The 14148-nt window shown below is 45.4% G+C and overlaps 1 protein-coding gene across 1 annotated transcript; it reads right to left on the bottom strand.

The window, feature by feature from the left end:
• Window positions 1-305: 305 nt before the first annotated feature.
• Window positions 306-12455, bottom strand: LOC120053197 (sphingomyelin phosphodiesterase 3-like). The gene is made up of 7 exons (XM_039000357.1): window positions 11106-12455; window positions 6218-6293; window positions 4795-4953; window positions 4544-4633; window positions 1148-1211; window positions 867-1026; window positions 306-407 (listed from the first exon to the last, which is right to left on the bottom strand). Exons 1-7 carry the CDS (start codon window positions 12453-12455, stop codon window positions 306-308), a joined length of 2001 nt encoding a protein of 666 aa, XP_038856285.1.
• Between the last annotated feature and the right edge of the window lie 1693 nt (window positions 12456-14148).

The following is a 14148-nucleotide window of genomic DNA, read 5'->3' as shown; positions in this document are numbered from 1 at the left end:
ATAGTCCATGAGGACCAGAGGTGATACAGTACGGTGGCCTGTAGGTGCGTGAGTCAAACTGAAACTGTCTGTGTGTTTAAGTCTTTGGCTCAGTCTCTCAGGTCCACATTAGGCCCAGTCCAGACCTCTGACACACACAACAACCACTCCTTTCTCTCTCCATCAGGTTCCATCTGGATCACATGATTCCTCTGTATCTGCTCTTCTCTTTCTTCCTCTTTACATCCATCTTTATTTTCTTTGTTAAGCTCTGTATTTCTCAGGCCTGAGTCCCTTTCGTTCTCTCTCTCTCTTCCCTCCCCATTCTAAGGTTCCTCCTCTCCAGTGGACACAGCCAGACGCATGGCCACAGACAGGTGGTCAGTGAGGCCGGCTAGCTGGGTGATGAAGCTGAACTCTTCAATGTCCTGCAGGTGGCGACAGAGAGAAGGTTCATGACATCACCATAATAATTTCATGATACAATATTATGGGATTACAGATTAATTACATAAAGTCAGGAAAATACTAGATTACAACACAGTGTATTTTAAATCATAATATTCTGCACCACTGTGTGTATCTGAAAATTTATGTCGACCATAATTCCTGCCATAGCCAAGTTTAATCACAAGGGGGCAGTTCAGTGCAACGATTGATAATGAGAAAAACTACAGCAGTAGTACGAGATGTTGTCCTGCACACATTTGCAATCTATGCAAATAAAGTAATTTGGTTTTCTAATCCTCTTTGATGAAAACTTTGACCTAACCCTAACTCTCCTTTCCCAGTTTGTTTGATCTGGTCTTGATGCTCAGTCTCCTCTCTTTGCATATTTCTACGTCACAATTTGGCATCTACAGGGTCTTTAGCCAGGGTTTACGTACCACTTTCCAGTCCTGCTGCACCTCCTCTCTGTAAAGGATGTAGTCGATCCTCCTCCCATTGCCTTTCAGGGGGATTTTTCTGCCCTTCTGATTAGGACATTGGTTTTTATTGGTGGGGAACACCAAGTATTCCTTCCTCCCCTCCTCATTCTCCATCACTCTGTCAACAAAAACAACCAATAAACAACTTAAAAATACCATACAATTTCAACAGATATTAATAAGTGTATATGTATTGTCTGCCTGTGTGTGTGTGTGTTGATATTCGTTGTTTTACTTACTTTTGTAAACTCTCTGGTGAGCTGACCTCCTCGTCATAAAGCCCACTGGTGTCCAGTAGTGTACCTGTTAACACACACACACACACACACACACACACACACACACACACACACACACACACACACACACACACACACACACACACACACACACACACACACACACACACACACACACACACACACACACACACACACACACACACCTGGGTAAAAGGACAGCTGACAGGGAGGTATGAGTTCACCTGACCAATTGCATAAACTGACAATGGTTGGCAGCTCATAAGAATCTATAGTTCTGAAACCTGTTTTCTCTATAATTTCTTGAAAAGTCAACAATGAAATCTCCAGTATCTTCCTCCTCTGTGACATAACAGATCTCTAATAACCTTAAATCCCCAGACCGCTACAATTTTCATTTATAGAATGGTCCTCAGGCCAGAAATCAAATGTGCAGTATTGGTAATGAGGAGCTCTAAGGAACTAGTCTTAGGCTGATGGAGTCTTCCACATGGAGGAGTCTGGGTGAGACAACGTTAAAATGAGCAGTAGAAGAGAAGGAGAACATGGTGACTCACAGTGATTAACATACAGTGCCTTCAGAAAGTATTCATACCCCTTGACTTATTTCACATTTTGTTGGGTTACAGCCTGAATTCAAAATGGATTACATTTATTTTTTCTATCACCCATCTATGCACAATACCCCATAATGACAAAGTGAAAACATGTTTTTTAAACTTTTTGCAAGTTTTTGCAAAACACCAGTCTCAACGTCAACAGTGAAGAGGCGACCCTGTGATGCTGGCCTTCTAGGCAGAGTTGCAAAGAAAAAGCCATATCTCAGACTGGCCAATAAAAATAAAATATTAAGATGGGCAAATTAACACAGATACTGGACAGAGAAACTCTGCTTAGAAGGCCAGCATCCCGGAGTCGCCTCTTCACTGTTGACGTTGAGTCTGGTGTTTTGCGGGTACTATTTAATGAAGCTGCCAGTTGAGGACTTGTGAGGCGTCTGTTTCTCAAACTAGACACTCTAATGTACTTGTCCACTTGCTCAGTTGTGCACCGGGGCCTCCCACTCCGCTTTCTATTCTCGTTAGAGACAGTTTGCGCTGTTCTGTGAAGGGAGTAGTACACAGCGTTGTACGAGATCTTCAGTTTCTTGGCAATTTCTTGCATGGAATAGCCTTCATTTCTCAGAACAAGAATAGACTGACGAGTTTCAGAAGAAAGTGCTTTGTTTCTGGCCATTTTGAGTCTGTAATCGAACCCACAAATGCTGATGCTCCAGATACACAACTAGTCTAAAGAAGGCCAGTTTTATTGCTTCTTTAATCAGAACAACAGTTTTCAGCTGTGCTAACATAATTGCAAAAGGGTTTTCTAATGACCAATTAGCCTTTTAAAATGATACATTTGGATTAGCTAACACAACTTGCCATTGGAACGCAGGAGTGATGGTTGCTGATAATGGGCCTCTGTACACCTATGTGGCCGATGTGAAATGGCTAGCTAGTTAGCGGTGGTGCGCGCTAATAGTGTTTCAATCGGTGACGTAACTCGCTCTGAGACCTAGAAGTAATTGTTCCCCTTCATCTGCAAGGGCCGTGGCTTTTGTGGCGCGATGGGTAACGATGCTTTGTGAGTGACTGTGGGTGGTGTGTGCAGAGGGTCCCTGGTTCGAGCCCAGGTTGGGGCGAGGAGAGGGACGGAAGCTATACTGTTACATTGGTGCCGTGACCCGGATCACTGGTTGCTGCGGAAAAGGAGGAGGTCAAAAGGGGAGTGAGTGTGGCCGATGTGAAATGGCTAGCTAGTTAGCGTGGTGCGCGCTAATAGTGTTTCAATCGGTGACGTCACTCGTGCTGAGACCTAGAAGTAGTTGTTCCCCTTGCTCTGCAAGGGCCATGGCTTTGAGGCGCGATGGGTAACTGTGGTTGATGTGTGCAGAGGGTCCCTGGTTGGGGCGAGGAGAGGGACGGAAGCTATACTGTTACACCTAGTATGTAGATATTCCATAAAATATAAGCCGTTTCCAGCTGCAATAGTCATTTACAACATTAACAATGTCTACACTGTTTTTCTGATCAATTGTATGTTATTTTAATGGACAGAAAATTTGCTTTTCTTTAAAAAACAAGAACATTTCTAAGTGACCCCAAACTTTTGAATGGTAGTGTTTATCTGGGTATAAAAGGGTATAAAACAATTTCTAGAGTGTTGAAAGTTTCCAAGATCACAGTGGTCTCCATCATTGCTAAATAAAACAAATATGGAACTCCCCAAACTCTGCCTAGAGCTGGATGTCCAACCAAACTGAGCAACTTGGAAAGAAAGACCTTGGTCAGGGAGGTGACCAAGAACCCAATGGAACCAGAGGTGACCTGGAACCCAAGTTCCTTGACTGAGATTGGAGAACCTGCAGGAGGACAACAGTCTCTACATCACTTCACCAATCTGGGCTTTATGGGAGACTGGCCAGACGGAAGCTACTCCTGAGAGAAAGGCACATGAAAACACGCCTGGAGTTTGCAAAAAGGCACGTGAAAGACTCTGTGGTCTGATGAGACAAAAATGTAACTCTTTAGCCGGAATGCAAACCGGTATGTCTGGAGGAGACCAGGCACAGCATCATGCTATTAGGATGCTTTTCATCAGCAGGGACTGGGAGACAGATAAGAATAGAGGGAACAATGAATGAAGCCAAACAGACAAATCCTTGATGAGAACCTGCTTCAGGGTGCAAACAACCTTAGACTGGGGGCGAAGATTTACGTTCCAACAGGACAATGACCCCAAGCATACAGCCAAAGCAATTCTGGAATGGCTTCAGAACAAGAATGTGAAAGTCCTTGACTGGACCAGCCAAAGAATTTCTGTATTTCATTTTCAATACATGTGCTACATTTCCAAAAGCATGTTTTCACTTTGTCATTAGCTGGTATTGTGTGTGTAGATGGGTAAGAAAAAACATTGCTTTAATCAATTTTGAATTCAGGCTGTAACACCGCAAAACGTGGAATAAGTCAAGGGGTAGGAATACTTTCTGAAGGACTGTAACTCCTATGTATCTACACATTGGCTCCAGTGCACAATAAACTTGGCTTGGTTGAATATACGCCAACATCCATCCTACCATCTCTTACGGCATATAGCACTTGCCAAACATCACTGTGTCCTAGAAAATGTTCCCTCTCCTTTAGATTTGGTTCCAGACCATAATTCTCCAGGTTTATGCCAGCATATATTGTACTTATTTTTGGTCTGCACAGTGTGTGCCCAGATTGGCTGCTATAGGAAATCAAGCTTTTTCTAAAGAGACAAAGCCTAGTTCCCTGACACGAGCACACCCACTCCCTCCAGTACCAGCCCAAACTTCTATCCACTCACCCAGAGCCCAAGGCTTGTCCTCCCCTGGCCCCAGGCGACATGGGTCCTTGTACTGGGTGAAGACGGCATGCTGCTGCTCCAGTTTATCCTCTGAAATAGAGGGGTGCAATGAGAAATAAAGAGATGCTTGTCTGTCCAGATCCACCAGACATTGGTCTAGATACATCAAATTATATGTACAACACCCACAAGTACAATTTCTGCAGGATTCAGAGAACAGAAGATTTTCACACAGTCAGACAGCTAGCTACCTGAGGAGCAGTTGTCAAAATTGAGGTCGCCGAGGACAACATCAAAGGCCACCTGGTCTTCCAGACCCTTCTCCTCCGAGGGGCGGGACGTCATCTTGCGGAACTCCGCCCCCCACGCCAAGAGCAGATCCAACTGCTCACAACGCACAGCTGCATCTCCTGAGAGATGGAGAGAGAGAGAGAGACAGGGAGAGAGAGACAGAGAGAGAGACAGAGAGAGAGAGGAGGGTGTGGGGGGGTGGAAATAAAACAATTGAGTGGCTTAGCTTAGCCAGCGAGGATGACCATGCTACTAAACATATTTGTATGGAGGAAGAGCAGGGATTGTCAGGAACCCTGGATGACGTCTATTCAATACTGATCATTTATGTGTCAACAAGACAATGCAAACATGTGTTCTAAATGTAGACAGTAATATAATTGTTGCCTCTGCACAAGCAGCAAAGGCCAAAATTAACAGAAGAAAAATGCACAAGTACACACACACAAGTACACACACACACACACACACACACACACACACACACACACACACACACACACACACACACACACACACACACACACACACACACACACACACACACACACACACACACACACATACAGTACACAGAACAAGCAGTAAGAGGGGAAAAATAGGCCATGAAAACAAGCAGCAATAAAAATGTGCCCCGTTGCAAAGATGTATACTGTAGTGTGCAGCATCACCCAGAACATAATAAATCAAATCAAATCAAATTTTATTTGATTTGAGAAATGGCGGGTGTTAACAGAGATACAATGGATGATTTGGAGGATGGAGAGATTTTTGGATCAAACTCTGATTCAGAAATGGGAACCACAGTTGACGTTAAACCCCAAGTAAGAAATTTTATTTGATTATAATAAGGCCTTTCTTGTACTCTCTCCCATATGTTTAAGTTGTCTTTAGAAATAGCCGTAGTTCTATAATTAGCTGAGTGAGCAGACTCTCAGAGGCATGGGAGGCTCCAGAAATAGCAGGGAGATCTGTCTTGGTAAAAAATTAGGCTCAGAGACCAGAGGCTTTAAATAGGCCTGACACTTAAAACAGCTTGAGCTTGTCGCCATGGGAACAGAGGATGTGTGCGGGTTTGATGCATCCATTTATCTTATACACCGAGGTAGAAAGCTGAGTAGTCTACTACACACTAACCACCTTAAACCATCTGCCTACGACTGTTGTGTTTACACACTCACCTGCACAGGTACAATCACTCTTACACCCTTTTTTTATTCTATAACATTTGTCCTATTTCTCTCTGATATTCACATAAGACCACAGAGCCAGAATAGACCCATTCAGACACTAGGGAGAATAAGTGTTATGGCTGGGATCCAATTAAAAAAGCAGCTCAAAATGTATTGCTTTGTGAATGTGTATTGTTCTATCTCAACGTACCTTCAATGGCATGCAGATGCGTGCAGGTGAGATATCCCACAACTCTTTGCTCCTGATGGGAGGTGCCTACCTGCACCTGTAGTGAATAGGGAGAGACAAAGAGGAAGTTAAATATCTCTGTCAACAAGTTGTTCGAATATTGAATTAGAAAACATTTAATATCGCATTTACACCACCTTCTCTGTCATTGGCCCAATCCCAAAACTCTCATTCTCCATCTGTCTCCTCTCCCTCCCTCTCGTCTCCCCTCTCCAACACTCTTTTCTCTGACATTGTCCCTCTTTGAAATCCCCTCAGTGGAGACAGTCTGTCTGTCACTGTCTTGATTTACAGCCCTGAATTGGCTATGATAAGCCTGGAATGAATGGAGAGGCTTTTACTGCAGATTACACTGGGTCTGTGAGACTGGGCCAAAAATGGATACTGAATGGATGGACTGGTGCTCTTGAGTGTAAGGGATGGGTGGACTACACAGAGGGGTGTAGGGTATAGGGGTAGATGTAGGGTATAGGGGTAGATTAGAGTATTTGATTGTGTGGGTTGGAAACACGCAGTGTTCTGAAGTCTCGCGCAGAATCAGAAAAGGTCTCTTTAAAGACCTTTAAGAGGAGATCTCTGAATAGGTCTCCTCTGTGATCATGGCTATTGTAAATTGGATTAGATTTGATTACAGTGTATTCAAGTTCTCTGTTCAGTCACTGTGCAGTCATCCAATCACTGAATTGCATTCTTGGCTTGGTCTCACCATCAAGGCCCTCACAGTAAATGCTGAGGACCAATAAAGCATTAACCCACTTAGCTAGACTTTAATATGAAATGCAAGCTTTACATTTCAGACCTCAAACATAATAAATTCAGTGACATTTCCACCCCACAGAGATTTGCAGCATTAACTCAATTAAGAAGCAGTAAACTCTATGTCCAGCCATAACCTGACACACTGTACTGTCCCTGACCCGTCTGTAGAGCTGGAGCTGCTGCCTCCCCAACTCTCTCACCCGTGTTCCTGTTCCCCATTGTCTCTCTCTCTCTCTCTCTCTCTCTCTCTCTCTCTCTCTCTCTCTCTCTCTCTCTCTCTCTCTCTCTCTCTCTCTCTGTCTTTCATCTTCTCTCTCTTTCCCTGACTGTATCCCTGTGTATGAATATTTCAGAGGCTTATCCATGCTTGGGTAAGTGTGTGCTCTGAAACTGACATCAGGCCTGAAGGGAATCAGGGGTATGTGTCTCGGGCCGCTTGTGTGTGTGTGCGCGCTTACATGTGTATGTGTGTGCACGTGTGTGTGTGTCGCTGTGTGTTTGTGTTTTACGTAGGCCGTGTGAGAAAATAAATAAATTATAATGATGATTATGATCATTGGAACTGACTAAACTAGTAGCAGGGTAAAAGGTCCATGTGATTCCAAAGGACTAGATATGTGACCCACTTTAAATTCTTCTGCACCCAGACCTTTGTCTCTCTCATCATGGAGGCTAGAGAGAGGAGCCAATACCTCTACTGTACACCATTACTGTGTTCAATGCTTAAATAGACTTTCACATTGACACATGCAGAGTAAAAACAAAGCCCTTTATCTACCAGGAGGGAAGGTGATTTAAATCAACAAATGGAGTTCGACCTCAGCACTGAGAGGAGAAGCTATGGGTTTATTTATTTAATTGATTTCCATTTGATGTGAGCTTTGAGTGGGCCTGGCCCTGTTTTGAGGTTTTCTCTGTAATTCAAACCACACACAAACATGCACGCACGCACACACGCAGGCACACACACGCACGCACGCACGCACGCACGCACGCACGCACGCACGCACGCACGCACGCACGCACGCACACACACACACACACACACACACACACACACACACACACACACACACACACACACACACACCTTCTTCACCCTTGTCCTTTGTGGTTTTAAATAATAAATAGAGGGCTAATTGTTGAGACCCAAATTATTTAATTACTGGGTTGCTCACTCTTCAGGGAGACATTTTTAATTAAGTTAATATCTCTGCACACTCTCCTCCCCATATCCCTCCCTTCCTCCCTCCCTCCTTCCCTCCCTTCCTCCCTCCTTCCTTTTGCCTGCAGAGCTCATGTCTTTGTAATGTTTGAATCTGTCACTTTGTATTGGAAGTGAAATCTGCCACTTTCACTTCATGTAGGTCTGCTTACACCATAGACTGTTGGAGGAAATTACCATGTAATATTGATTTGGTCACAAGCCTCCCAAGCTTAGAGAGAAAGATCCCTGGGATACATCATTATTTCTGAAGCCCAGTGGCATGTATTCATGGATGCCAAGGGAAAATATTTTGTCACAGCACCCCTCTGTCTCAGTATGTGTAGTCCATGTATTTGATGCTGTCTGGACCAAAAGAGAATGACATGTTGAGGACGTAGCATTTGATTGATTGATGCCAGCAAGCATTTGGCCTCGGTTGATAAAAAAATTATAAACTAATTAGCCAATCAGTGTTGAGCTGAGCTCAACTGTGGGTTGTCCTGGTGCAGCAAAATGCCCCCAAGGGAGGCCAGTTTGGATTTGGCTTCAAAACAATCAAATCACATCCTAAGCAAAACTTAATTTTAGTTTCTGGCCTGCTTGTTTTGATGTCCTGCAGTAGCTAGCTTGCTAAATCGGCCCTTTCCTAAACCATGGATGGAGATGGGGATTTAGATGTGGTTTTGACTTAATCCTCTGTACAGGTCAATGATTATGATGACGATTATGATCTAATCATAAATTAAATGTTGTGCCACTGGCCTGAGACGACTGAAGTTCAATATTTGGCCTAGCCCTTTTAGGCTCAGGTTAACTAGCTAGCTAACTTAGCTGGTTCATTGTTACCCACGCGAGAAATTTAGGTTAGCAAGCATTTTAACTAGGTAGCCTATGACAACAAAAATTAAAAGTGTGCTGTATGACAGAGCCATAGAGAGTGGAGGATGGTATTGGCGCTCAACTAGTCTACAAGTAGGGTGAGTAAAAAAATGTTTTTACTTGCGCAAGCACAAACACACACACACACACACACACACACACACACACACACACACACACACACACACACACACACACACACACACACACACACACACACACACACACACACAGCGGAAAGATGTTGCTCTCAGGTTTTGTGATGAAACAAATGTATGTGTAGTTGAATTTATTCCGCCACTGTGTGACTGTTGCCTTTTTGTTGTCTCAGCCTTATTGTATATCACTGTGGCTTATGAACTAATGGTTAAAGAGCAAACAACGCAATTATCACAACATAGGTTATAATATGGCTTTTTTACTGGCTTGGCTTCCTCTGTGATTTTACGTACACACCGCTACTGCTGAAGCCTGCTAGTCTGTGGGGTCAAGCTGTATTAGAACCCTGCAGCTAGGGGTCAATACTACAGCTCTAGAGACAGTGAGATGGTGACCCAGAATGACCCTGGGGAGGAGGGAGGGAGGCACTTAGAGGCAACACCATGTGAGCTTGTTATCTGAAGCAATAGCTAGCAGGGGCAGGTATCAAACCTGGGTGTCAGAGTGGTAGAACTACTTGGTGCCTACAGTATCTAGCAGGCCTGTCAGCCTCCTAGCGTATTTTAGATCCATCACCACCTTCAGGCTGAGCTGCCCCAGCAGGACCTGAAGCCCAGCCAGAACCAGGGATGCATCCCAAATGGCACCCTATTCCCTACATAGCCATTGCTACAGCCACAGCCCCATTCTCAGCCGCACAGCCTCAGCCCCAGCCACACAGCCCCAGTCCCAGCCACATAGCCTCATCCCTAGCCACACAGCCCCAGCCTCAGCCCCAGCCACACAGCCCCAGCCACAGCCACACAGCCTCAGCCCCAGCCACACAGCCCCAGCCACACAGCCTCAGCCACACAGCCTCAGCCACGCAGATTAGTGATCACTAAACTAAAACTCTGCTCCGATCTGCCTGTCATCACTCTCCCCAATGAAGTCAACACACAGTGCCTCGTCAGTCACCCACAGCACACGGCACAGTGCTGCTACGGCAGCAGACTACCATAGCTCACTGCTGGGAATGGGAGTGACTAACATTCTAGCCAAATGTATGTTTTAATGTATGTTTTAGGAAAAGTTGCGACTCTGTAGTTTTGGAGCAACTCGAAAGCCCAAAGACAGCTGTAATAGAAGATTATCCTTAAAAAGGAAGATCAAATAGGCTCAATAAGCTCCTGTTGCCCTGTGCTAATTCAAATGTCGTTCTTGAAACTGTTTTAGTGTCACTACAACATTCAAAAAGAGACCTTGCTTGTTTTAGAACTTCAGAAATACTGTCATGGTTTAAAAAGACAGCCCACCTAATTATAATCAAATACAAAAATATGGGAATAGCAAAAACTGCTGAAATGACACCACCCTTTGAACAGAAGGTAGACATATCTGCAACCCTCAAATGAAAACTAAGGCCTACAGTTTTATTTGAGACCGAATAAAAGGAATAAAAATACATTCATTTTTGTCCTGGTGTCTGCCAGGATTTCAAGAGAGATGTTCAATTTCAAAATCCCCCCCAAGCCAAGGGTACAGGGAACTATGCCTAAATAATTCAACTTCGTTTTGTTCACAGAGTTTCTGCGACAGTTAGATTGACTATATCTGTCCAACAAAAGAGAAAACAGATCCAACCTCAAAAAGCAGCCAGAAGTGAGGATGCAGCCTGGAGGATATTTAAGTCCTTCACCAAAAGTCTGGCCCAATAAGATGCAGTAACACATTGGTAAAACTCACCGGGTTGAAAAGTACTAGCCTAATTATTATCATTCCTTCAGCCTTTTACACACTGACAGAGATTTATTTACAGCACTTGCCAATGCTATCATTAGGATAGACAGAGAAAAAACACCTCACCTTGACAAAGAGGACTCCTTTGGCTGCAAGGGCGTCTTCCCCTCGCCCGTTGGGGTAGCACTCGTAGTGGGCATCCAGTATGGGATAGCGGCTGGCCAGCATGACGCCGCTGTTCAGGAACTTGAAGTGGGAGCAGCAGCCCTTCCAGGCGTAGCGGCCCACATCACTCAGGATGTAGGGGAAGTAGTGGTGCAGCTGGTGCCTCAGCCTGGACATGGCCCGGTGGTCAAACACTTCCTGCAGACACAGGAAGTCCAGGTTGGCAGGGAAGAAGGCAGAGATCTCATGGTCGAATCCGTCGTCGCCTTGGCGCCGCTTGCGACCGGTGTGCTTCTTGAACATGGAAGTGCGGTGGGACAGGGTGTTGTTAGAAGACACCCCCCCTGTCAGGCTCTCTGCATCACCTTCCCTTTGGTGATTCCCTGTCCCGGCCTCTGGGGAGTCTGGCTCTGGGGCACTGATACTGATCTGGACCCCCGAGGCATGCATGGGGCAGTCTGGGGAGTTCTGGGCCCCTGTGGTGTGCAGTGGACAGTCAGAGTTGTTCTGAGAACCAGCAGTGTGAAGGGGGCACTCTGGTGTGTTCTCTCCACCAGCTACATGGACGGGACAATCTGAGGAGCCCTGGTCCCCTGTTGAGTGTATGGGGCAGTTTGGACCTGTGGTGTGTAATGGGCAGTCTGAACCTGCAGTGTGTATTGGGCAGTCGGTTACGGGTTCGGTCTCGGCCTCGGCTGTGTTGTCGGGCCGCTGGCCCAGGGAGGATGTCCGTCGGAACCCTGTGACCAGGCTGCTGAAGGAGGTGGCGCTGATGGAGGTGTTGGTGGGGGAGTCGATGTATATCTTGATCTGCGGCCTGCTGGCCCCGTTACGGATGCGCTTGCCCACCTCGCGTGCACGGCGCTGGGTCTCAGACAGGTTGTTGAAGCGTGCCAGGGAGTCTGGCAGTAGGCACACGTTGGAACTGCCGAAGCAGAAGCTGCGGCCCTGCGGCCTCCAGTCGGCCAGTGACGCCACACCCCCCTGCTCAGCCTGGTGCTTGTCTGGGCGGCGGTGGGTGTAGAGATAGGGATGGCGGGCCGCCTGCAGGGTAGCCCACAGCAGGAAGCCCAGCAGAGCGAAGGGCAGCGAGGCCAGGAGGAGCAACAGGTAGAGCGGGGTGGACACCAGCACATACAGCGTCACGAAGGAACAGGGGTCCTGGGAGCGCCGACGCTTCTCCAGAGAGGTTGCCACGCAGGAGGACAGCAGGCGGTCCAGCAGCCAGTAGCAGGGGAAGATGAAGCCCCATGACAGGCTGCTGAGGCACCGTAGGAAGGCACTAGAGTAGGGAGAGGTGTGGAGGACCATCTCTTCTCTGGCTCACATGAAACACTTTTACACTAAAATCAATGGGGAAAAAACTAAACTCAAATCTACCCTCCCCCCTGAGTGGAGAAAAAGACACTACATGGTTCCCTTCGCTTTCACCAGCACGCTCTGAAGCTCTTTCTTTGACGACAGGAGGCTCCTTTACCCTCCCCCTCCCCTCTTAACAGTGGCCCTCCAATGGAGGAAGGATGAACTATAATCTCTGGGTGGAGATCATTTTGACGACGTGGGACTAAATGCTGCAGTCACAAAGGTTCCATGGACATCAGGGAGTCGGATCTATGAAGAAGTAGATCTCACTACTATCTCAGCATCAGAACCTGCAGATAGAAGATGGAGGAAAGAAGGATAGAGGGAGAGATAGAGAGAGAGAATGTATAAGAGAAATAGGGAGAGAATAAATTGAAGGGGAATTAGCTGTGCAATGACTCACTGTGATGAAAATGTGTGGTCAGCAAAATGGGCCTTGTTAATTTCACTAATGTCCCCCAATGGTTAGAAATACTGCTTCACAGATACATTGTTTCTGATAGGCTTGTGTGCATGCCACAAAACAGAGATTCATGGGTGTGTCTCTGTGTGTTGAAACAGTCAAAATGAGACATGTTTTTATTATAACACAACAAAAACCCCAATTGGTTTTAGTGACAAAACATGGTTTATAAATCAGCAGAATTCATAGCAAATAACACTGCTGTAAACGATCTTTAGACACAGGAGGCAATCAGTGGGGTAACCTTATATGAATAGAGGTTGAGTGAAAAAGGGAAGTAATCCACTCTGTATAAATAAATCATGAATTGTTAATTCATTCATTGAAACAGTTGAGGGTTTAACAACACTGGAGGCCACTGAGGCCACTGGCCTCAGCCTAACCCCAGAGCCACCAAACCATATTCAGCACAACCTGGACTGTGTGTGGCAGAGGCCCTGGGGCAAGACTGTGCTACAAAGACTGTATAAATGATTATGATGTTTATTTATTTATTTTTATTTAACCTTTATTTAACTAGGCAAGTCAGTTAAGAATAAATTCTTATTTACAATGACGACCTACCAAAAGTCAAAAGGCCTCCTGCGGGGACAAATAAAATAAAATCAAGATGTAGAGCTTACAGTGAAATGCTTACTTACGAGCCCCTAACCAACAATGCAGTTTAAAAAAAATACGGATAAGAATAAGAGATAAAAGTAACAAGTAATTAAAGAGCTGCAGTAAAATAACAATAGTGAGACTATATACAGGGGGGTACCGATACAGAGTTAATGTGCGGGGGAACCGGTTAGTTGAGGTAGTATGTACATGTAGGTAGAGTTATTAAAGTGACTAGCTTCAGCAACATAGCTTCAGCCTGTAAATCAGCTACAAAATGTGTCGGCATCGAGTAATTGTCTCTGGCCCCCGCCCAGTTAGGGGGAGTGATGAGCTCTACAGCAGAGTCTCACTGCGCGCTAACAATTGGACATAAATAATGGATTTTTTCGAACAAAACAAACATTTATTGTGGACCTGGGATTCCTGGTGTGCTTTCTGATGTAGATCATCAAAGGTAATGGAATATTTATCATGTATTTTTGTGTTTATGGTGACGCCATCTTTGCAGCTGTGGTATGCTACTTTTGAGCGCCGTCTCAGATTATAGCGTGCATTTCTTCTTCCGTAAAGTTTTTT

Source organism: Salvelinus namaycush, chromosome 9 (genome assembly GCF_016432855.1).
Source record: "Salvelinus namaycush isolate Seneca chromosome 9, SaNama_1.0, whole genome shotgun sequence".
NCBI lineage: Eukaryota > Metazoa > Chordata > Actinopteri > Salmoniformes > Salmonidae > Salvelinus > Salvelinus namaycush.
Note: the sequence above shows the minus strand (reverse complement) of the source record. Positions and strands in the feature narration are given on the sequence as shown.